The sequence below is a fragment of the Elgaria multicarinata genome, chromosome 12 (assembly GCF_023053635.1).
Source record: "Elgaria multicarinata webbii isolate HBS135686 ecotype San Diego chromosome 12, rElgMul1.1.pri, whole genome shotgun sequence".
Lineage (NCBI taxonomy): Eukaryota > Metazoa > Chordata > Lepidosauria > Squamata > Anguidae > Elgaria > Elgaria multicarinata.
The window spans coordinates 11,774,187-11,799,326 of record NC_086182.1 but is presented as its reverse complement, the minus strand read 5'-3'; the positions used below and the strand labels follow the sequence as shown (position 1 = coordinate 11,799,326).

At 41.5% G+C, this 25,140-nt stretch overlaps 1 protein-coding gene across 6 annotated transcripts; it reads left to right on the top strand.

Annotated features, from left to right (window-relative positions):
• The first annotated feature begins 430 nt into the window (after nucleotides 1-430).
• On the top strand, nucleotides 431-25,121 carry ENTPD4 (ectonucleoside triphosphate diphosphohydrolase 4). 6 transcript variants are annotated; one of them, XM_063139607.1, is made up of 14 exons: nucleotides 431-517; nucleotides 4,007-4,113; nucleotides 5,481-5,607; nucleotides 6,669-6,842; nucleotides 7,061-7,266; nucleotides 9,403-9,553; nucleotides 10,308-10,411; nucleotides 12,390-12,449; nucleotides 13,532-13,662; nucleotides 15,985-16,151; nucleotides 20,273-20,597; nucleotides 22,066-22,151; nucleotides 23,338-23,499; nucleotides 24,626-25,121. In XM_063139607.1, exons 3-14 carry the CDS (start codon nucleotides 5,594-5,596, stop codon nucleotides 24,852-24,854), a joined length of 1,809 nt encoding a protein of 602 aa, XP_062995677.1. In that variant the 5' UTR covers nucleotides 431-517; nucleotides 4,007-4,113; nucleotides 5,481-5,593; the 3' UTR covers nucleotides 24,855-25,121. The 6 variants fall into 6 exon arrangements, with proteins under 6 accessions (XP_062995677.1, XP_062995671.1, XP_062995676.1 ...); XM_063139601.1 differs by having other exon boundaries at nucleotides 13,532-13,686; XM_063139606.1 differs by having other exon boundaries at nucleotides 5,481-5,611; nucleotides 13,532-13,686.
• The last annotated feature ends 19 nt before the right edge of the window (nucleotides 25,122-25,140 follow it).

Below are 25,140 nucleotides of genomic sequence, written 5' to 3'. Positions count from 1 at the left end.
TAAAGCAAGGCCTGCCTCCGCACCTCACCCTCTATCCTCCCCCACGCCCTGGTTCTCCCGCCCCTGGAGCCAGCGTGTTTAAAGCCGGCGGAATCAGGCCCATAGAGATAGAAAACCGGTAGAGTAGCGTGCGCACGCGCGCTCTTACGCACGCGCAGAACTCCCGGTAAAGCCAGCACAGGGCCTAGACATCCCTGTAGCGGTGCTCTATGTCGTTGTATCTTTATCCAGAGCCTGCCTTCTCTTTACTGTTTTTAGACCGTTAGTAGTCTAAAGTACTGCGATGGCTGTGAGTGTGTGTGACTCTAACCTTTTTTTGTACCTCTATACTTCAAGGTCAGCCTCCTCCTACCCCCCCCAAGGGCGACGCCTCCTCCTGCTGCGTTGGAGGGTCACTCATTTGCGTCACTTCCGGTGTGCGCTCGGCCGGGACCCGGAAGTGGACGATGGCTGAGGTGTCGCTCTGTGCCGGGCGGCCGGTGAGCGGCCCGGCGAAGCCGGAAAGAAGAAGGATGAGGTAACGGCAGGGCGGGTGGGTTCGTGCTGGGGCGGCTGCTGGGCTTCCTGGGTGCCCAATGGGCATCCCCCGGCCTCTCGTGAGGCGAGAGCGGTGTCCGTCTCTGCTGTGCTCGAAGGCCGGACCCGTCACTGCAGCCCCTGCCCTGTCAGAGGGGGACGAAGAGCTTTGTGTGAGGCAGGCGGCCGGCGACATTCTGGGCCGAACGTAGGTGGTGGTTCCCTGCTGGCCAATTTCTGGTGGCCCCCGCAAAGCAGGGTGAATTTGATTTAAATCACTACTCAGAAAGACTCGATTTAATCATGTGACTTCCCCCCCCCCCCCCACAAAAAGAAGTGCACTCTTCCTCGCTATATTTTACACAAAGAGTAACCGAAGACTCATTCTTGCTGGTATAATCTTAATATTTACAACCAGATGAAGGTTTCATTTTTAGAATAGCAACTTTTCAGATTAGTTTTACAGTTATATATATATAAAAAATACTGATTTGGTTATACTATTAGAAACACATCGTCATAGATAGATAATTATGAAATTATTGCGAGGTGAACTATCTCCAGTTTAATAGCTTAATCATTCACATGTACACTGATGGTGCTATATTAATAATAATAATAATTCATATTTGGACAACTTTAATGCTGTACTTTATTGGAAGGAGAAAAATAATCTTACAGAAACCTCTGGAAGAGCATGACATTGTGAATGGATTAATGGAATTCATTTACCAAAAATATTTAAACAGCCTCATGCTACATAATTAAAAACTAATCCTTATTTCATGATGAATAACCTTTGCACTATAATGTATCTTAAATAGAAAAGTATCTTTAGATGGATTTTTCCTCAAAAAGCATTTTATTAAAAAATCAATTAATTTTTTTTAAAAAATCTTTTTATTATTATTATTATTATTATTAAAAATCATTGATTTTTATCCACCCTGCCCCAAAGTTTGCTGGTTTGGGTGCAGAGCCATGATAGCGGGTGGCTCCAGAAGAAAACTAGTGGGCAAGGGTTGCATGAAGGAGTCCCAAAGGCTAGGATTTAATCCATGTTCTGTAAGGCCATAATATTTTATTTATTTATTTCTTACATATCTCAAGCGCTCAATAGCCAAAGCTCTCTGGTTGGTTCATGACAAAACTGCGCCCTTGAAGTAAAGAAGGGAATATATTGTGACTGAAAGGCTGAGGGAGCAAATGAGGGAGTGAGGAAATACTTTGGGGGGTGGGGGTGGAAGACCGGCCAACCCCTTGGAGTCATATCAAGAAGAGGGCCTTTTCTGCTGTGGCACCCTGGTTGTGGAATGACCTTCCCTAAGAGGCTTGCCTGGCGCCTATGCAATACTCTTGCCAGCCCCAGGTGAAGATTTTTTTTTCCTCCCCAGGCATTTAAAGACATTTAGTTCTGTTGTTTTAAATCTGTTCTTGTATTTTATTAAATCCCTGCATTGCTGCTAGGTTTTATTTCGGTTTATACTTTTATACTGTAGTTTTAAGCTTTTACATTTTATGTTGTATTTTGTGATGTATTTGATGTATTTTATGCTTCTAATTCTTGTGCACCACCTAGAAAGTTTCGGCTATTGGGGTGGTCTAGAAAGGACATAAATAAATCCCTGGACCTTTACATGAAGAAGATGCCACGTTTGATCCCTGGCATCTCCAGTTAAAGGGGTCCAGGGTAGGTGATGGGAGAGTTCTCTGTCAGAATGGAGAATGCTGACTTGGCTGCCCATTGGTCCAACTCCGTATATTGCCACTATGGTTTCTTGGCTTTTTGCAGAGAATCCTGGAGTGGGTGCACCCTTTTCTTATTGTTGAACATCTGTATTGTCTGTTTATATCTTTGTATGTAAATAGTTTTTACACTATATATAATGCATTTTAATGGCTTTTAATATTTGTAAGCTGCCCAGACAGCTTCAGCTATTGGGCGGTATAGAAGTGTAAGAAATGAAGTGAAATGGTGTGACCTTGCAAGGCGCTTTTGATTCTCTTAAGGCACAATCCCAGGGGACTGCTGCCTGCTAGACAGAAACTCCTGATCTCGGAGGCTTCCAAGCATCCGACACCCTGCCTCACTGCTTATTGGTGGACCATGGGAGAAGGGAATCAAATAAAGGGGAAAATAAACCATAGACGTTGGACGTCAGCCCATGCTTCTGGTGGGACTTCATTAAAGCATGTGGCTCCATTTTCTGTGGCTCTGTGAGGGTCGCCTCTTCCTGTCACACAGGATAAGTTCATACAACTTAAAATGTTTTTCTGGGAGTGCTGGATAAGACCTAGTCAATTTTGAGGTTTGTTTATGCTGGAATGACCATATGCTGGACTTAGCCCCCATTTGCTATAGGAACTGTTTTGCACAGCTGTTTTGAATCATGAGTAGGAGGCATTCTGCACTCATATCCAGTTGCAGGCACACACATACTTTCAAATACATAAGGGGAAGGAGGAATTGTTCTATGCACCTTGTCCAAACCACCAGTTCCATTCCTATAAGTATGTAGATTGGTAACTTTCACACTAGAGCATGGCATACTCAATGGGACTTCAACATTTCTCTAAAATAGTCCCCCTTCCCTAGGCTTTTCTAATGGCACTAGTTTTGACATATTGCCATGCGTTCCTAAAACTACCTAAAGAAAGAGGTTGATGATGTAAGTTGTTGAAATACAAGTGGGTTTTGTTGTTGTTGTTGAAAGTTGCAACACTTTTTTTTGACATACATTAGGGTTTAATTCCTGAATGGACTAATTATAAGCATCTTGAGTTGATAGAGTAGGAAATGTCAGGTACTGTGGCCTAGTTCACACTGAGGTGGTAATCTTTGACTGGACTATACTGGGCTGCACCACTTCAGATTGTAGGTGGAATGTTGCTCTGTACAAAAAAAAAAACTTCCATCTACCTAGTTATTTACTTAATACACTTCTGCACCACCTTTCTGCCAAGGTACCCAAGGTGGTTTGCAATTTTTAAATACTGAAAAAAGCAAATAAATATTACCACCACCCCAAAAAGAAAAGTCAGAATATAGTTCCCTATGATGGCATGTGCTCCCCATTCCAATATATAGGCTTCCAGAAGTTCTAGAGGCTGTTGGAAACTATTTTGGACTAGATCTAGACTTTGATCTGATCCAGGCAAGGCAGTTCTTATGGTCTTAAAATGTGGGAGCTCTTGTATATCCCAACATGCAGATCTAAAATAAAGACCTGATACCTTTTCTCTTGCACCCAGGGTCAGAATAAATTAACCATTTATGCATATTTTCTTATCGTTCTAAGCCTTATCAAGCCTTTCTGTTTCATTATACTGTTTCGTGTAACGTAGTCTGGCAATAGAGTATTATATTGTTAGCACAACAACAATAATCACCTTTTCAGGGTTACATAGGGCCTTTAAGTTTAGTGAATGTTATTTTTTATCAAAATCTGTTTAAAGTAAACTCTTATTCCTTCCTGTATTCTTCATTTAGTTCCTACATGATTTAGCTGTTCCAGATTTTCTTCATGGAACTATTAAAGAGTGCAATGTGCATTAAACAGCAGGCATGTTCTGCCCAAAGGTCACTATTTTTCAAAGGTAAGTAATTGTAGCTTCTTTATATTGTGGTTTCATGCAGATTTTAAAAGCCACAGAGTTTTATTGAGGCAATTCCAAAATTCCCAGTGCATTTCAAACCATTCATTATTAAGGAGAAACAGTGTGTCTGCAGATAAGAGAGTCTGTATCAATACTTATAAATTCATGAAATGTTATGTAAGAATTTGTAAACTACTTCTATTACTAGCAAAATGCTTGCCAGCATGAAAGCAATAGGGAGAGGCTATATTTCAGTGGCAGAACACATGCTATGCATGCAGAAGGTCTCTGGCATCACTAGTTAAAAGGTCTGGAAAAGACCTCTATGTGGGACCTTTGCAACTGCTATCAGTCAGAGTAGTCCCAGGGTCCCCAACCTTTCTGGACCTGTGGGTGCATTTGGGAATTTGAAAAACTGCTGTGAGCATCACCTGAGAGTGGTCCCGTGAAGGACATGACTACACCCATAGTGGCTTCTGTGAAGGCCTGGCTAGTCAAAGGAGGTGTTGTTGGAGGAGAGAAATAGTGAGGCTAGAGGTTGGGAGGGGAAGAAACATTAAGATAAAGAGGTGGGAGAGGAGAGAAATCATAAAGCTAGAGACTGGGAATGGAGAGAAGCAGGAAGATAAAGGGGTGAGTGGGACAGCGAGCGAGCAGTAGGCTAGGAATGGGAAGAGAGAAATAGCCACAAAAGGGGGTTAGGTGGAGAGAAATAGCAAAGCTAGAGGCTGAGAGTGAAGAGACAAATGCGAGCAAAGGAGACAGACCTGTGCGAATGGAAGAATATTGGGTGGGGGGTGGAAGCCATTCTTTCCTTCTCTTACTACCTGATGAACAACTGATGAGCAGCAGGTTCAGGTGCTGGAAGGAGAAGCTGGTGCCAAATGTAGGAGGGTTTACCCAAGCTCTCTCTTGTGGTGAATTTCGGTGTGTAGCAACACAGAGAACATTGCTTCACCAGCTTCAGTAGGTGTAGTTTATGTTAGCGCTAGCAATTTATGATTGGGGCTCTGAGTGAAGGTGCTGTGCACTTCAAGTATGAACTTGACTACCTTGGAAATGTGTGTTTCACATCGGCACACCCTTCAGAAGGCACACTGGAGAATTGTATGGTGTAGTGGACAGAGTTGTATGAACTTGGATGTGAGAGGCTTTGGGTTAGTCATATCTCTCAACCTAGACTACCTCACAAGATTCTTTGGGGGATAAAATAGGGTAACCCTATGCACGCCACCTTGCACTCCTTGGAAGAAGAGGGGATGATACAGATGTGACAGCTAATAATTTGTTTTTTGTGCACATCAAATGTTGTCAGGTCTGAGTGAGGGTGCTACCTTTTTAATGCCATTGCAATCTTTCCTTTTCAGTTCCTATTTGTACTGTTGGCTCTGGGGCTGGTACTTGTGCTTTATGAATCTCTTGACATCTGGCTGACCATGGAAGACTAGCTGTTTTTGTAGCCTCCCTGTCTTGGATCAAAATGTCCCAAAATGGGTAGGTGAGTATCTGGATATTGACTAGTAAATATAATAACCCGAGCACTTAGTGGGCATCAAATAGACATTAAACCTTACTTAGTTTTGAGTCTCAGTAGCCTGAATTTTTATGCTTCCTCTGCTGTTTTTATCAACACTTGCATGATTTGGGGAGAGAAATATCTTGCATTCTTAACAAGTTTACACCTGTAAACTGTTATAGCGGAGTGCTGAGCTATACAAGAATAGATAACAAAGTATAAATACCAAAGGTGCTGATTTGCATCGCTTATGCTGGAAGGTTGTGTTTCAAAACATAACAGATTGTGACATAAAGAAAGGGTCTTAAATGGGGTCTAAATATTCTAATAGAATACTGGAGTATAGTTCAGAAAAGTGGGTAAATGGTGTTGAGGAATAATATGTAACTGCTATATGTAAGTGCTTTTTTGTAATCACTTCACATATACTATCTCTACATTTGTCAGCTGATTAAAGCTCTAATAAAGGGAATGCATCTCCTAAGTTAGCAGTTCCCATATTCAATTTTCATAAGTACTTGTATTTTTTTTAATTAAAGTCTGTTTTTAATCAATTTAAAACTTTTTAATCCATTAAGATTGTTTAACTGGTTTCATCTAAGTCCTTGACTAAACATTCCATCCCTAATTACCTCAGTAATCCTTAAAAACCCTGTAAGGTCGGTCAGTGCAATCATCTCCATGTTTCAGACCTGGAAGTTGAGGCTGACATGACATTTGAAATACGGGATTCTAGGCTTGCAGCATTCACTCTTGTATATTACACAACACCAACTCTTGAATGTGGCAGTATTTTAAAAGTCCACACTGAGGAAGCTGAAATTTCTAAGTCCACATTACAAACACTTCCATGTCACCACTTCTTCTCTGTTCCCACAATCTCCTGTCTTCCTGTTTCTCTCTCTTATCTAGGGGTCTTGCATTCCTCACAGCCCTATGTATGGTTTCCTAATCATTCAGGGTCTTGCGACTGCATCCTTGGTATGTTGATCTATTCTTACAAGACAGCATTTCAGATGGGGCTGTTCTGTAATTTCAGGATCAACTTCTCTTGCCTGTTTCCTGCTTCCTGGCACTTCAGCATTTCCCCAGTGGGGTGTCCTCGGTTCATGAACACCACATTACGGCAGATAATTGTCATTGGGCTACTTGCTGCTGGACTTTTCTTGCTGTACATTTCTGCTCTCAAATATGGGGACAAAAAGCTGCACAGGTAAGAACCTGCCTGTAGAACAAAATAATATGTACCAATGGTGCTTTTTCATGGCTGAAAAACAACAATCATGGGTTAAATGTATGCTTCAAATGTGCTTCTGCATTCCTTTAAATTGAATGGGATTTGCAGTTTGATTTTACGCTTGTTTACTCTATAGTCTGTCCTGCCGAGTTCAATGAAACTTGCTCCCAAGCAACATTGTTCCTGTTTTCCAGGTATTTCGCTCGAGTAACAGATACAGAAGCCACAAATACCGACGATCCCAGCCTGAGCTATGGGATTATGGTGGACTGCGGTAGCAGTGGATCTAGGATCTTTGTGTACTGGTGGCCAAGACACAAGGGCAATCCACATGATTTGCTGGACATCAAACAAATGAGGGACAAAGCCAGAAATCCAGTTGTTATGAAGATTAAACCAGGTATTGAGGAGAAAAGCAATGAATGTTTTTTTTAGCTAGTTGGCAACCCATCTTAAAAGGAAAGGTAGTGGTGGTAATTGATAAAAATGCAGTGGGTTCATTTTGACTGTGTTTCTTCCTTCGTACTTGGGATGGCAGGCAGTTCTTCCATATTTATGGCAAGTTGGTTCCACTTTATTTTGTTGATGCCTGAGTTAAGTGTGTTTAGGATGGTAGCCGAGAGACTTTGGGCATCTAATTTAGCTTTGTTAATAAAACTGACTTTCACAGAAGCATGAGATGATATTGTTCCAGTTTTTAAATAAAGATTTTCATAGTTAAAAAATGCTGAAGCCACCATAAGTAATTTCAGTGTAACTTCTTCCAGCTCATTCTTGGAAATAGCTCTGCTTGCTGCTGTTACTTGAGAACAGAAAGCAGCTTTCTTGTAGCCTGAAATCCTGTGTTGGTTGGCCTGTGCAGAGACTGGACAGGCTCCTTGGGGCAGGGACCTATTTAGCAGTTATAGAAGTTCCTTGGGGCAGGGACCTACTTGGTATTCACTTCAACTAACATTGACAGTTCACTATTTACATTTGCCTTGTCTCAATTTCTTACGTCACAATTGTTTAACCTGTGGTCCTCCAGAAGTTGTTGTTGTTGTTGTTGTTGTTGTTGTTGTTGTTGTTGTATTTCCTTTCTGAAGCCACCAAGGTGGTTTACAAAATTCAGAAGATAAAACAATTAAATAAGAACACAGTAAAATGCTAAAACCAACCTTATAAAGCCAGATAACAGTTTAAAAAGCCAACTTAAAAAGATGTGACTTAACTACCTTCCTGAATGGATAATGAGTGGGGACTAGTCGTAACTCCAAAGAGAGTGCATTTCAGAGTTTGGGAGCAATGCAGGAGAAAACCCTTCCCTGCTTCAAAAGGTATCTCTTAGTCAGGATCTACACTACTGCTTTAAAATGGTTTATAACAGTAGTGACAACTGTTGGAGCCAAGGACACACTCCGTAGACAGTTTTCAAAACGTTTTCAAAGTGTAATATCCTCTTGGTGTAGATCTGGCCTTACTGATATTAATAACCAATGTGGTTCACACTGAAACAGGTGGCTCCAGAAAACAATCACTGACCAGTGCAGATCTTGTATCGCAGTGATGTGTTCACACTACTATGCACCAGTTAGCAGTCTGCCTCATTTTGCACCAATTGAAGCTTCCACATAGTCTTCAAGGGTAGCCCCTCATAGAACCCCGATGTAGATGTTGTACAACTTCCATCATCTCTGACCATTGGCTGTGCTGGCATATTTTTGGTAATCCAAAATATGAGGAATGTCCCAGGTTCCCCACCTTTATTTCAGTAGATAAAATTTAAGTCATGTGTTTCTTTAGGCAATGCACTGTCTTCAAAAAGAAAGGGGGAAAAACCCAACAACAACAAATACTCACTTTGGTAGTAAAATTGTGGCTGCATGAGTTATACTAGCTAGTAGATTATTTTGCTCAGGCTGTATTTTTTTTCCTTGATTGGATTGCCATGTTGAATGTTACCCAGGAAATTTGGGGGGAAACAATTGTACTATGCAGTTTTTAACTCTGTAGAGCAAGCATGGGGAACTGGATTGATTGAAGGGGAATGGATTGCCCCCAGATATTCCCACCCTGTGGGACAGATGACCTCAGGGATGCGGGGGGAGCTGGTGAAGTGGAGTAAAGTGCACTTGGCCAGCATTTCCAGGAACTGGCTGAGCCCTGTGTTCAGAACTCACCAAGGTCTTGGAAGTGCCAGCCTAGTGAGCAAACAGCTTTGCTCCCACTTGTCCTTGGGAGGTGACAGGGGAGAGAAGTGCAGTCAGCCATCTCTTCCAAGAACCAGCTGAACTCCAGCCTTGGCAGTTTGCTGGCTCCTTGAAGCACTGGCTGAGTGAGAAGCGACTGAGCAGTCAGTTGCTCTCCCACTCCCTCTTCCATATCAGGGGGAGGGCCTTTGTGGAAGGCCCCCACAGGCCGATGACCTGGCGGTCCACATTTGGCCTGTGGGCCAGGGGTTCCTCATCCCTGCTATAAAATAAACAGTGTGTCTTTAAAATTACCTTTCTATCTTCAGCTGTCGCAGTTTCTAATTTCTTTCTCTGTTGTTCCCCAGGCATTTCAGAATTTGCTACCTCTCCTGATAAAGTCAGTGACTACATTTTCCCACTTCTGAGCTTTGCTGCGGAACATATACCCCGTGCAAAACACAAAGAAACGCCTCTGTATATTCTCTGTACAGCAGGGATGAGAATCCTGCCAGAGAGGTGACTTGTGCTTTATTTCTATTGTTGTTTAATATAGCACACAATTTGGAACTCTGCAGGATGCATGTGGCCCTTGTAGGCCTTCAGTGCAGCTTACAGCAGGTGCCTCGGCCATCCCCCTCACCAAATCCTCCGCCTATCCCTCCCCACTGCTTTTCCTTGCCTGCCAGTCCAGGAGAAGGGGAAGCTGCTGCTTCCTGACCCAGCAAGCAAGGAAAACGAGCTGCTAGTGGCAAAACAGGGTGATCTCTTTTCCCCCACTGCTGGGCTGAGAAAAAGAGACGCCTCTTCATCCCAATCCAGCATGGAAGGAAGCGTGAATGGAAGGTAAGTGTGATGATAGGAGAATGCAGGTGAACGGGGAGGGAATTGTGAATATGGGTTTAGCTATGAATGAGAGGGTCTGGATCGAAGTGAAGTGTGGGAATGGGGTTAGACGGATGGGTGTGCATGTCTATGTATGGGTGTAAAAGAGAATGGGAGGGAGGGAGAAGATGGTGCTTGATTTCTCTTGAGTTGACAGGGGTTATGTGTGCATGAGTATGATAGAACAAGAATGGAACAGCAAATGATTGCGTAATAAATGAATGAAGTGTAGAGAGACCCAGTTTTGCACCACCAGTATGTGGCCTCTGAACCCTTTGTCATGAGAGAATGTGACCCCTCTCCTCCCAAAAGGTTGCCCACCCCTGATAGATAGAATTGATTGCAATGGGAGTCTTAACTTACACTTCTACTGTTTGGAATGTTGCAGCCAGCAAAAGGCCATCCTAGAAGACCTGCTTACTGATATCCCCGTGCATTTTGATTTTTTGTTTTCGGACTCACACGCTGAGGTTATTTCAGGAAAACAAGAAGGTAAGGTTATGATGTTGAAAAACACAATTTGGAACTGCAGTAGTGAGATTGATGGAAAGTTTGTCCAGGGAGCAGGTCCCTCGTTGGTGACAGACGACCAGCTACTACAATAAACAGAATTGTAGGAGATGATATGGACCACAGCACACGAGAGATGCGTCCCTTTCTAGGGTTCCTATGTGTTTTGCACCCTGGCTTACAACTAGTTTTCTTTAATATCTAGAACAAAAGTCTCCAGGTCATTCCAATTTTATAAAGAACAAAAATGGACAATTTGTCTTATGGGAATACTTCAGACAGGAGCACCTTGCAGTACTATATTCCCTTTGTTTCACATTCAGATGTGCTCCAGTACAATCAACTAATTATAAATGAAGATAAAGAGGCGATGTTATTAACTTGGGAATGGTAACAGATTACACATCAGAAAATGTGCCTCCCAATAGAGCCGCAAAACTAATTCAGAAATCTGAAAAGTGGAGCCTGTGATCTATTTCCCAAAACATGATTATATTCAGAGAGGAAGGTGAAAAACGGAAAATCAAAGTCTACTTCTCACATAGCATTAGTCTACACCTGCATGAATTTTGGATGATAAGTGGATTTGTGATATGTGGCAGTTGTTGTAGAAGTGTTTTAAGAATTTTGTTTCACATTCAGTTATTTTTTTATTTCCAGAAATAGAGTGATGCTATGGGGAATGGGTTTTGGTAGTGATGGTGGGTTTGCAAAATGAATCTTATGTAAAAGAAGATGAGACTAGGAATTAAGGAGGTTTATGCATGGTACAGCAGTTGCTCAGTTTTTAATTAGAATCACTTTGGGAAGGCAAATGAACTGAGGAGGAGAGGCTGTCCTTGTGCAAACAGCTGCAATATAGTGCCATGTAGGGATTCAAAAAGGGAATTGTCTATAAAACTCAGGTGTGCTCCATCACATCAAAGATTTATCTGATTTAATGCAGATTATAAAAAGTCTTGCAATAACCACTCACATGACCTAAAACTATTCTCAAATATAATTGAATTGCATGAAATGCTCTCCTGGCAACTCACCCATGCTTCTTACTGAAGCATCCTTAATTTTGATTTCCCCCATGTGTCTGTCTGTCCCACTTTATTCTCTGCACTCATACATGCAGCCCAAGTAGTGGTACCTTATTTATTTATTTACTTTATTTGTCTCTTGTCTCTGCTTTCCATATCTATGGCTCATTGCCCTTCTGTGACCCGCTCTCCTCTGCACCTGCTACCTTGCTTCTAACCCTTGTTTCTTTTAGGCCTCCTAATCTTGCGGCTTTACTTCTACCTTTCCACTTTTTTCCTTCTCTTATAGCAGTCAGTTGGCTCTAGCTGCAAGAGCACACTCTGGTGGTAGCATTTGGAATTGCTGAATAGAGCACTTTAAGAGATTTCCCCCACCACCACTTTTGCAAAATCAACATTAGGGTATTTTCTTGTCTGATGCATCTTATTGGCCGAAGAGGAACTGTTTCTCTAGTTCAACCACATACTTAAGTAACAGCATGTCTGGATTAAAATAGCAATTCAGCCCTTTGCAGATGAACTTGTTCACACGTTCTATCAGCTCCTGAGCAAGAAATAGGACACACTGATGAGTCCCACCTCCAGTGACACATGCACCATCTAAACATCTGCAGAGAGGGCACCCTCATGCATGTAGCTGTACACATTAAGGCTTCCACACAATCTGGCACAGTTATCTCTCTGGTTTCCAAATCGCATAGCAACCGTCACACACACACACACACCCCTCTACCCACCAAGGCACAGCCCTGCTCACAGCTTGATAAAATGTGTGAGTAGTTTCACCTACATAGCAGTTTCAAGAAAATATATCGTTTGGCTTCTTCTTTTTTTAGTACAACAATGTTGCAATGCTGTTCGGTTTGGTTTTCTAAAAGATGTAGCCCAATAATATTAAAATACTTACACATGTTTTGTTAAATTTTATCTAGGAGTATATGCATGGATTGGCATCAACTTTGTCCTTGGACGATTTGAGCATACTGAAGATGGTAAGTATCTTAATCACAATTAATGCTGCATATAGCAACTACTAGTAAAAGTGCTAGTAATCTGCTTGATGTGGCTGGTGTATAAATTCCATCCTGCACTGGCCTTATTCAAACAAACGAAACTCTCTTGTTATTTCTGTTTGGTGGATTGTGGTCAATAAGTATGAAGTGTCTGTATTAGAGAATAGACGTCAGTAGTTCAGTGAAGAAGCCAAGTGCTTATTCATTTTAGTGCACAATCCTATGCATGTTTAGGCAGAAAAGATGTCCTACAACTCCCAGCATGCTGGAAGTTGTACAACTCTCTTTCTGTCTAAACAGGCATAGGATTCCACTTTTCATTGCTTTTTTTTATGGAACCCTACCAGCTCTGTGATGTCCTTTTTGAGATAAGGCAGACCAGACCTGTACAAAGTATTCTAAATATGCCTACTTAGAATAAAACACTGTTTTATTTCCAGTTCATTTTTTATTACTAAAATAAATAGCACTTTTTGTCTCCACAGTCTGACTTTCCCCTTATTTATTTATTTATTTATTACATTTTTATACCGCCCAATAGCCGAAGCTCTCTGGGCGGTTCACAAAAATTAAAACCATCATAAAACAACCAACACCTAGGGCTTGTTGTGCCATCTGAACTTGGCTGGGGAGGATTATTAACCAACCCTTAGCCACCTTATCAGCACTCTTATGCTGGATCAGAGCTTGTTTATAGTGACTGTGTTCAGAAGACACCTTAAACCATGGCTTTAACCACAGTGACTAAGGCAAGAAGCTTTATTCACCATGGTTAAAGCTGTGGTTTAAGGTGTCTTCTGAACACAGCCAGTGTGTGCGTCCCGTCCCCCACTTAAAAATTGATACGCCAGGATAGATTCTACCTGTGCAGTCTAGCAAACTTTTGACATCATCGTCATCATAATACAATTATTTCCCACCTCTCCATCCTGATCGAGGTAGGGAACAACATTGGAGGGGTATCATTGGTGCTTTCTAGGCTGCTATAGTAGTACAGATGTTTAAAGTTCAGAGGGTACAAGTGGTTCTCAACAGTGCTGCCTTCACAATTTGTCTTTCAGAGGATGATCCAGTAGTGGAGGTGCATATTCCTGGCAGTGAAATCAAGGAGTCAATTGTTCGAAAGAGGACTGTGGGTATACTTGACATGGGTGGTGTGTCAACTCAGATAGCGTACGAAGTGCCTAAAACTGTAAGCTTTGCCTCTTCACAGCAGGTTATTATCTGTACAACTTTCCTTCTTTTCCTTTTGTTTTGTTTTCCCTGTTTTAACCCATATCCATTGATGCTTTTTTTCTTTTGCGTGTTATGAGTCCTGTGCTTCATTGCGTGATACCTTCACCCCAAGGCAAGAGAAGAGGTGGAATGTGGGTGTGTTCCATCAGCCAAGCAATCCACGTATATTCTGCATTTCATTATGTGTGGTTTGTTGTTGTTCTTTAATTATGGTACACAGCCTTCGTTTCTCTTCCCATTTAACCCTCATTTAGAATGTTGCTATTTAAATTGTGACACACAAGATTTGCACTTTTGTATAGATTGTGGGTATTATTTGCTTTTGCAAGACTGACTCATAAAAAATAGCATTAAGTAGGAAAAGGGTTTTTTAATTCCATATGGTTAGCATTGCAGATGCTTTGCATTTCTTAAGTCACACTGATATTTCCTCTGCCTAGTTTGCATTTTAAATGATACAATGACCTGGTTTGGACGTCATGACAGCCCATTCTGAGTTAATTAGCCCTCAAGGGACTGTGGTGTGTGCCATCTGCAATCCTGAATATGCAACCCCCCAACTGGGAGTTCTAGGGCTTGTTGTGCCATCTGAACTTGGCTGGGGAGGATTATTAAACAATTTTAACTTAACCTATAGTCTGTTGCACTCATGTCCTGATTGTGTGTTTTCTGCGGGCAGCTGGTTGGCCACTGTGTGAACAGAATGCTGGACTAGATGGACCCTTGGTCTGACTCAGTATGACTCTTCTTAGGTTCTTATATTATATTCTTATATTTGATCCTCAAATAACCCTCCTCTGTTTGGTTTGGATGTCACAAGAAGCCAGGGCAGCCTATTTTGGTGTTCCATATTCATAATGTTGGACCTCAAGGGGAAAAGGACTGTTGTCTTGTCCAAACTAGCCCAGTGTAAATGACAGAGCTCAAATACATATTGCATTTAACAGGAAGCTGGTTTCAAAGAGGAAGGCAGTGACTCACTAGACCTACGTCTTTACATGAATATGAGTGTGTGAATCTGCAAATGTTTACTTCTTGTTTTCAGAAAGAATTCAGAATTCTCCCTTTCCTATGCAATTTGGCAATTTGCAATTTGGTTTCCTATGACCAGCGCCTCTTCTTCCAAGCTTTCTTTTGTTTATTGTTCACATCATCTTTCCCTCTGTGGTACCTTTTGAGACACAGTGCAAACATGATACTTGACCATGATTAGCACTAACCATAGTTTGTTCCCTAACCCTGGTTAAGATCTCAAACGTACAGCAAAGCCATGGTTTAGTTTGCTGAGCTAAGCCCTGCTCACAGCGGCTTTCTGTAAGACATGCTTCTATTAGTTTCTCAAAAAAAAGAAACCATTATCTTCTAGTTAATGGAAAAAGTGGGTCCTTGCCCCCAGGAGATTGCACTACAAACTCAGAGTGCCTTTAACAATGGCTCAGAAACTGGTAGTGGGCGTGCATTCAGTTCACACCACCAATTCTGCAGAGATCACACCAGCTACATGTTTATTTACAGACCTATTTTAAAGAGCTGCTTTTGACCTTGAAAACCCTGAGCAGTTTGAGACCAGATTATCTGAAGCACTGCCTGCATCATTAAGAGCTGGCCCAGGCTCTTAAGATCAGCCATTAGCCCAGGTAACTGGCCCAGCAATAAGAAATATTAGGTTGACAGAACCAGGAACAGGACCTCTTTGGTTTCCTGCTATTCTCGACCTCCCCTGCCCCCAAATATGTGTGCTCCCACATTTGGAAACTTAAGAAGAAGCTTGGGGGGGGGGGTAGTTTCCTTTTTCTTAATCACTGTTGCTTTTTACTAACTGCTGTTAATTGCTGTGGATGTGTTAGTTATTACTGTTCAGTTTTTAAGGGGTTTCATGGCCTGTGTTTTAACTGGATATCTTTATACTCTTACGTTTTACTATTGTTGTATTTTGCACACCACCATGGAAGGGAAACTTTGCCCTAAAAGATGGTATATAAGTGGATTAATAATTGATTGATTAAGGGAAGAGAGAAAAGGAAGAGGCAAGAGTTACACCATGATGTTGGGCTGATTTCACTTTGGGTCATGAGCTGCCCAGGCCTGGTCTATTAGCAACACTTTGATGTTAACTTCCTTTAGTGCTCAGATATAAAGTACAAAGAATTCTTTAAGAAGGCTTAAGAGCCACAAAGCTGAAGTTACTCCTCTATATTAAGAAGCTTGAGAGATTTTAAAAAAAATAGGGCAGAGCTAAATATTCATGCCTCTTTTCCTCTGGTTTGGCGGCCTGCAGGAGGAGGTGGCCAAGAACCTACTTGCAGAATTTAATTTGGGATGTGACGCTCACCAAACTGAACACGTGTACCGAGTCTACGTGGCAACTTTTCTTGGCTTTGGTGGGAATGCTGCCCGGCAGAGATATGCAGACAGCATATTTGCCAACACAGCATTTAGAAACAGGTAACGTGCTATGATTGACTTGACTTGCAGTTCCAAATGCTTGCCCTCTTTAGACACCCAAGAGTAAATCTAGCCCTGCGAAACAGGCATGAGTTTAAAAAGGTGATGGTTAGGTTTCCATCTTTAAAATGCAGTTTTAACTGCAAGATCCCACTTTGATATAGTTGGCTAATGGTAACTTGGGGGATACCTGAATTTACAAGCATGGTTGACTTCTCAGGCTTCAAACTGTGGGGGTGGGAGGCGTACGTTTACACAGATTCATTTAATGCAGATGGTTTCCCTCGGGGTTAGTACAGAGGATCCTTTATATGTACACAGAGGGCTGGTTCAGATTTTGAGACTTCCTTTTAAATTACAAGGAGAGTCCTGACATCTGTGTTTGTATGAGCAGTGAAATTTGTTAAAAGCGAACCTATATCAAACATACATTTCGGACCTCAAATCCTGCCAATGCGAGAAGGGGCTAAAAGTGGCCCTATCTTACCTACTTTTCCTTTAGATCAGCCTTCTTCAATCTGGAGCCCTCAAGATGTTTTGGACTTCAACTCCTCTCAGCCCTAGCTAGTGTGGCCAGTGGTCAGGAATGCTGGGACATGTAGTCCAAAATATCTGGAGGGCGCCATCTTGGTGAAGATTGCTTTAGACTGATTTTATTCATATTTAGTTACCTTCTTATCCATAAAGGGATCTAAAATAGAAAAAAAAATCAACTGCAATCCTGGTATGCCTATTTCTTTTTTTTTTTTTTTTAATAATTTTTATTCATTTTCAACACTATATAAACATAAATGAACATTTCCAAAATATAATTGAAACAAACACAATAAGAAAAAGAAATACATCAAATATCTGCTTCATACATATTGAATAATTGTTGAGTACAAATATCAAAAACTATTACATATGCCTTATCACACTACAACATTTTCATTCTTAACATAAAAGTGCACCCCCCACCTCGGGATCATTCTTGAGTCCAAAATCTAATCGTTTCTTCTGATGGTGGTTTCCCATTTCCCTTAGTAAACACGAACACTAGGAACTGTTTCCAAATTCCTTCGAACTCATTTATTTTAGTTACGCCTTTTCTCCACTTAATATTACATGTCAGTTTATCATTAATGGCTATATCCCATACTACTTTATACCACTCCTCAATAGAATATTCCCCTTGGATCTTCCAGTTCCTAGCTATCATCAATCGTGCTGCAACCAACAAACTCGATATCAGCTCTATAGTTCCTTTTCCACACTTTATATCTTCAAATAGTGACAGCAATGCTATTTTTGGTGTTTGTTCTATTTTCATTCCCACTATTTCTTCAATTTCTGAGAACACCATCTTCCATAATCTTTGTACATATTTGCATTGCCACCACATATGTAAATACGTTCCTTTTTCCCCACATCCTCTCCAACAATTTGCTGAATGTTGATCACTTATCTTGTTCAATCTAACCGGGGTTAGGTACCACCTCCATAAAATTTTAAAATAATTCTCCTTTATTCTTACTGATAAACTTCTCAACACTCTTTGTTTCCATAGTCCCTCCCAGCTCTGTCGCCCTATTTGTATCTTCAAATCTGATTCCCAAATCACTTTCTCTGTATTCTCTCTAAACTCCTTCTCTAACAATATTTTATATATTTCACTCATTAATCCTTTTGAAACTATACTACCTCCTTTTCCTTTCTCCTTACTTACTACTAATTCTTCAAACCTCGTCATCTTTCTGCACATTCTATTATCTTTAATCCACTTTTTATTCCATTGTTCTAATTGACCATATTCTAGCCAAGATAGCTTCTTCTCCTTTAACAAATTTTCCATATCTTCTCTTGTTTTAATATCTCTTACCCAATCCTTTAATTTTATTTTATTTTTCTCTTTTAATATTTTACATAATCTACCCTTTAGATCCTCTGGGAAATTCTTTAACATTATTATCGGTGCTAAGGGAGAGTTGCTCGGAAGCAGCTTCCCTTTAAATTTGCTCCAAATTTCCCATTGAGTCCTCAGGAGTGGATTATCTATACTTCCAACCCATTTTCTTCCTCCATCTTTAAAAAAAACATTCTCCAGATTCATCTCTACCTTACTTATGATTTTTTCTTCCATCCAGTATAAATCTCCTACTCCCATAATTGCTTCTACAACATGTCTTAATCTATTTGCTACGTAGTATAATTTTATGTTTGGGAGACCCATTCCCCCCTTTTTTTGGCTTAGGTACCAATTATTTTTATTCACTCTTGCTCTCTTTTCTCCATTACAATATTTATTAATAATATTTTGCCAACTTTTTATCTCGGTTTCTGATATTTTTATAGGTAGCATCCTAAATACGAAATTAATTTTAGCTAGTATCTTCATTTTTATCAAAGCTATTCTCCCAAACCAAGATAAATTTAATCTTTTATATTTCTCCAATTTCTCTAATACCTCCTTCTTTAACCTCGTTAAATTTTCCCTTTCTAAATTCTCTAGATTTTTTGTAATTTTAATTCCCAAGTATTTAATCTCATTCTTAACTTTCAATTCCATCCCCTTAAATTCCCAATCCTTTTCTTCCTTCTTAGTATAGTTAAACAACATCATCTCTGATTTAGACCAATTTATTTTTAACCCTGTAATTTCCTCAAATTCCCTCAACTGATATTTAATTCTTTCTAATTTTCTTAATGGATTCTTAATGGTCAATAAAGTATCATCCGCAAACATGTTTAGCTTTATCTCCCTTACCTCTCCAATTCCTTCTAATTCTTTATCCTCCCTTAGTGCCTTCGCCAAAACTTCCATAACCATTACAAAAAGGACCGGCGAGAGCGGACATCCTTGTCTTGTTCCTCTGGCTAGTCGTATCTTTTCAGTAAGTGGTATGCCTATTTCTAGGGCTGAACAGATTAACCACCTGCCTTTTAACAAATTACTTAATATAAGTGATTTTTTTTTTAGGTATTAGCTCAGTTCAGACAACATGTTAGTCAACTCAGTGTGAAAACTCCACTCAGCAGATGAGTTCTTAGGGGGTAGTACCCACACATGTTCTAACTCCACCATTGTATGACTGTGGGCTACCATGGAGTTGATTGACAGTTCCTCCTCCCTCTTCTCCCCCGATCCTCCTGATGGTATCCCATCAGCCATTGCTACAAAAAAATTCCAGCTGCTCTCCTAGAGCGGCACTTGCTCCTTTTGCCGCTCTTGCCAGGGAACTCTGAAGCCAGTGGGCAAAGTCAACGCAAAGGAGAACTCCACGGAGCCTTCCACGCAGCATGCAGCACAATGGTTGTGCAGGAATTCTCCTCTACACAATGTGGATATTCTGTGTGGCGTGTTCCCCCCCCCCCAAAAAAAAATCCACCATTCATGGAGTTTTCCTCCCAGACAACACATTCTCAATGGTGGCGTAAAAACTCCACTGTGGAGTTCTACAACTACCAATGAGAAACGTGTTGTCTGAACTGAGCAATTAATGGAGATATGATAAAGAAGAAACATCTTTAGCAACCAAAAGCTGCCTGTCATTGTTAAAAAGAAAAGCAATCTATGACATCTTTCTTTTTCATTCCACATTACAGCAACAAACCAAAATCAAAATATCCTAAGGGAAAAAAAACTGAAAGCAGTTGTCCCCTTGACTAAAGGCTAATTTCACTGACCAATTAATGAAAGCTTTATTTAACATATCTAATTCCTCACTCTGTCCCACCTTGACAAATGAGGAAGACCAGCAAATTGCCATTTATTCCTAGAATGACAAATAGTTGAGATTCCATCATAGTATGATGGGAAGGACTATATCTAAATGAATCTATGCCGCAAAATTCAGTTTATTACACCTTTCCAAGACTATTTCACACATTAAAAAACACAGGGGTAACTTTTGAATCTCTGGGTTGGATCCGGGATCGAACTTCTACTCAGGATAACAGAATTGTCCCACCAACATTCCTGCTCAGAAGGACTGGCAGAAGCGTGGGTGAATATTTTTGCAAATTTCCTCTCTCACACACACACACAAACACACACCCCTCACAGCTCCATCAACATCACTTAGCAAATTGTTTTTAATAGGGCTTTTTAAAAGTATAACTTTGCTCAATCTTGCTTGCAGGCTTCTAGGCAAACAGACTGGTATGACTTCTGATACCCCCTATTTAGACCCTTGCCTGCCTTTAGACGTTGAGGATGAAATCCAGCAGAATGGGCAGAAGATGTATCTTCGAGGGACAGGAGATTTTCACCTGTGTCGTGATGTTATTCAGTCTTTCATGAATAAAACAAATGAAACACAGACATCCCTGAACGGCATTTATCAGCCTCCTGTGCACTTTGAGAACAGCGAATTCTACGGCTTCTCTGAGTTCTTCTACTGTACTGAGGATGTGTTAAGGATGGGAGGAGACTACAATGCTGCTAAATTTATTAAAGCTGCAAAGGTAAAAGCTCACTCTGCTTTTTGTATGGGGTACTGCTCTATTAATCAGTCTAACAGACCCAGGCTCAGTTCCACGCATACTAGTGACCTTGGGCAAGTTACTTTCTCCCTGAGTAACCTACCTCAAAAGGTTGTTGCGAAAATAAAACTGGCAGGACTGATCCTTGTACTTGGCCCTGAACTCCTTGGAAGAGAGGCAGTACAAAAATGTTATGAAAAGAATAAATAGTTACATATCCAGCAATTTGGATTGTGATTGGTGGGGAGGAGTCTTAGACTTGATTCTAGGTAGCCTCAGTTGAAATCCTTGTTTGGTCCTGGGTTAGTTAAATGACCTGGCATATGATACTGTTTGCCAACCTTACTTTCCTGTTGGTAAAATAGGAATGTGGAAAATTCATTGCCCTTTTAAAATATTTCTCCTCCCTGCACATTCATTATCTTGAGCTTTGTGCACACATATGCTAAGAGCATAAGAAGAGCCCTGCTGGATCAGACCAAAGGTCCATCTAGTCCAGCACTCTGTTGACACAGTGGGCAACCAGCTGTTGACCAGGGAACCACAAGCAGGACACAGGCAGGACAACAGCACCCTACCATTCATGTTTTCCACAACTGGTATATATAGGCTTACTGCTGCCGATCCGAGAGGTAGCACCTAGCCATCTGGACTAGTAGTCATTGATAGCCTTCTCCTCCAGGAATTTATCCAACCCCTTTTAAAGCCATCCCTGTTGGTGGCCATCACTACATCTTGTGATAATAAAATCCACAGTTTAACTATGCGCTGTATGAAAAAGTACTTTCTTTTATCTGTCCTGAATCTCCCACCAATCAAGCTTCATGGGATGACCCCAGGTTCTAGAGAGTACTATATGACTTCAGTTACTATCCTAACTTTGCTTCCACATATTTAAGGAAATGTGAAAGTCTGCTATAGGTAGTGGTGAGCAGTGTAGCATGGTTATTGGAACTGTATAGATAGCAAAGCAATTTGCATGTTAAATTGCTAAATAATTATAGTTAATACTTATTTTTATCTCACCCTCCATACGTATTTCCCCACCATTCCATTTTATCCTTTCATCAACCCTATAAGGTAGACTAGGCTGGGTGATGGTGAGGCCACCAAATCCAATCCTCTGCTCAGTGCAGGAATCCACATTAAAGTATACCTGCCTCTTGAATGCCTCTAGTGTGGCAGAGCCCGCTACCTCTCTGGGCAATTGGTTCCATTGTCATACTGCTGCAGCAGGAGGTTTTTCCTGATGTCCAGCCCATGGTGACTTCTTGGCTGAGAGGGAACTTGAACCTGGGTCTCCCCAGTGCAAGTTGGATGCCCTGTAAATCATACCAGTCTGGTTCTCTGGTTAATGCATTCCTTAGCTTGAAAGGTTTGTATGGTAAAGTAATGTTATAAGGTAATACTTAGATATTGATATTGAACATCCTTTGTGTTTCTTTTTTAGGATTATTGTGCAACAAAGTGGTCTGTTCTACGTGAACGTTTTGATCGAGGTCTTTATGCCCCACATGCGGACCTCCATCGATTGAAGTAAGTGTTGATGTTCCCGTCTGGTTGAATCTGCTCAGGCAACCTTGCTAGAGTAAGAGAAGGCCCAAACTCTAATTACACAAGTAATTTTCTCAGTTCATATGCTTACTGAGACCATAGCCATTCCCATTTTGTGCAAGGAGTTAACAGTTTGGTGGAGGGACGGAAAGTGAGGTCCCTCCATCTCAGGAGGACAGTGGTGTTCTGAGGATGAGTGTATAACTCATGTCTTAATGTCCCAGAAAGTGATTGGCTCTTAGTAGTTATGGCAAGTGATAAGAACTAGTGCTGTGCTGGACCCTGCCCCTTGTTTTGGGGAACTTTTTCTCTCCGTGCAAAAGAGGCATTGTTTTTTCTGTTTCCTTTACGGGGAGGGGGAGAATTTTGGAGAATTTTCTCCTTGGGGAGGGGGACAGGGTTTCCACATACCATTAGAAGTGTAGCCAATCGTTGGTCTTCTTCTATTTTTTTTACTTTTTAAAAAAACACCCCCAGCACTTGGAAGAGCCTGACAGTTCTTCCTGAATGCCTTTTGGAGACCATGTGATCTCAGCCTCTCCAATAGGCATTCAGGAAGAACTCCTGGGATCCTGAAAGTACTGGGAGTGTTTTATAAAACACACACACACACAAAATAGAAAGAAGACCCCTCAATGCCTGCCTACAGCCTCTTTCACCAGAGTTTTCATTTTTCCCACACCAAATGCTGAAAATAGAAGAATCAAAATTTTCAGCATAGCACTGATAAGAACTTGAACTTTCATACCCAGCGTGCTAATTCTGATGAAGTGCTTCTGTTCCTGAAATGCCCAATACTATTGTATTACTTACCAAAGAAATAACATGAGGAGAACCAATTGTAGCAGGGGGGGAAACTATGCTTCCATCCCACATCTTTCACCTTTCTTAGTTTAACATTCAAGCCCTCTGAAGCAGGACGCTCATTGTCACAGCAGAACTTAATAAACCTTTCCGAGTAAGCGCTAATTCCTTTGGACCTAATCCAGTGAATATCTGCGTAAGTCCTCATAGAAACAGTGGGACTTTGAGTCTGCAATTAAGTGCATAAGGGCCAGTGGAATTTAGTTTATTCTTAACTTGTTTTGTGCTCTTTATGTCTTAGAATTCTGCTACTGTGCAAATAACATCACAAATTGGACGTATTGTTTATGTTTCTTCTGTGTAGGTATCAGTGCTTTAAGTCGGCCTGGATGTATGAAGTGTTTCACAATGGCTTCTCTTTTCCCGTGAACTATGGCAACTTAAAAACTGCACTGCAGGTCTACGATAAAGAAGTGCAGTGGACGTTAGGGGCCATCCTCTATCGAACACGGTTTTTGCCTTTGAGGTATGGCTTGGCTTTTCTTCACATCAACTGTGACGTGCTGTTCAAAGAAAGCCGTGAAGTTCAAATGGCATCTACCTTTCAGGGGATAATTTTTTCCCAGAAAGCTTTGCATCTGTCTTGCTTCCTGGGCATTATATCAAACTAGCGAGATACCCACCACGCAATGGGAACGGAAGCTGTAGCTGTGAGTGGGTTGGCAAATGCTGCTTGTTGCTCATCGCTGAGAGCCCATACTCATTATTGATCTGCCGCTTCCAGACCTGTTAAGGGCAGCAGTCTTTGACCCTTAGTTGCTGCACATGCAAACAGGCCCGAGAAGATTGGTGTTAACAGTTCTGGAAGTAAGAAAGAAGCTCTGTTGCCTCCCTAAAGTCGTGATTAGCCTTAAAAGGTTCTGACGTTTGGGGATATGGGGGAGGTTTGTTTCCACATCACACCAGTTTTAAAATCTCTTCACTGGCTGCCAATTAGTTTCCGGGCAAAGTATAAAGTGTTGGTTATCACCTTTAAAGCCCTACATGGTTTGGGTCCAGGCTACCTGCGGGATCGCCTTCTCCCATATAATCCGCCCCACACACTCAGGTCCTCTGGGAAGAATTTACTCCAGCCAACAAAAACAAGGCTGACAACTATTACCCAGAGGACCGTTTCTTCTGTTGCTCCCAGATTGTGGAATGACCTGCTGGGAGAGATTCGTCAATTTAACGGTCTTCCGGATTTTAAGAAAGCTATTAAGACTGATCTCTTCCAGCAGGCCTACCCAGTGGAATTTTAGGATGTTTTAATAATGTGTACTATGTTTTTCATCAATTTTATGTATTTATACTTATTGTTCTTCCCCGCCTCGATCCAAATGGAGAGGCGGGTAAGAAATTATTATTATTATTATTATTATTATTATTATTATTATTATTATTATTATTTCTCCAAACCCAGTCACCCTCTCAGCTTTCTTCCGCTAGCTCTTACCGCTTGGCTGAGGAGTAGGAGAAGGTGGGCAGAGGGACCCGCATGTGTCGGATGCTATGGGCTTGCTTCGTCATAACTTTGGAGACCCACAGGGGTTGGACTGCATGGCCTTACTGGCCCCTTCGAACTCTATTATTCTGTGATTCTCTCTCCACAGAGACATCCAGCTGGAGACCTTCCGAGGCAATCACGCCCACTGGCACAGCTTCTCGTTCGTTTACAACCATTACTTGTTCTTTGCCTGCTTCTTCGTCGTCCTGCTCTCCATCCTGCTTTACCTGCTGCGGTTGCGGCGCATTCACCGGCGCATGGTGCACGGCGGCCCGTCCCCTTCCCTCTGGATCGAGGAAGGCCTCCCCCCACAGAAGATCCCAGGAGCCTTATAAGCTGCTGAATGTTATTCTTAAGACTCGCTCGAGAAAAAGCCATTGTTTTGCCTCAGGGTTCTTCTCTCGTCCCTAGAAACCATTGCCTGAGCCTCTCGCCGCAGCATTGGAATCGAGAAGAGCATCAGCTACATCTTGAAGACGGAGCGGGGGGCGGGGGGGAAGCAGGGTCAAACTCAGCTTGGCTAGGCTGAGGGGAATATCAGCCAAAAGTTCTTTTAAGACTCTTACTTTAAAAGTAAATGCACTTTGAAGTGTGTGGGGTGGGGGGGGAGAGGAGGGGAGG

Coding starts and splice junctions, on each gene's coding strand:
- ENTPD4 (XM_063139601.1), top strand. Junction 9,554..10,307: donor ATGAGAATCCTGCCAGAGAG/GTGACTTGTGCT, acceptor GGAATGTTGCAG/CCAGCAAAAGGCCATCCTAG. Junction 22,152..23,337: donor GCGGACCTCCATCGATTGAA/GTAAGTGTTGAT, acceptor TCTTCTGTGTAG/GTATCAGTGCTTTAAGTCGG.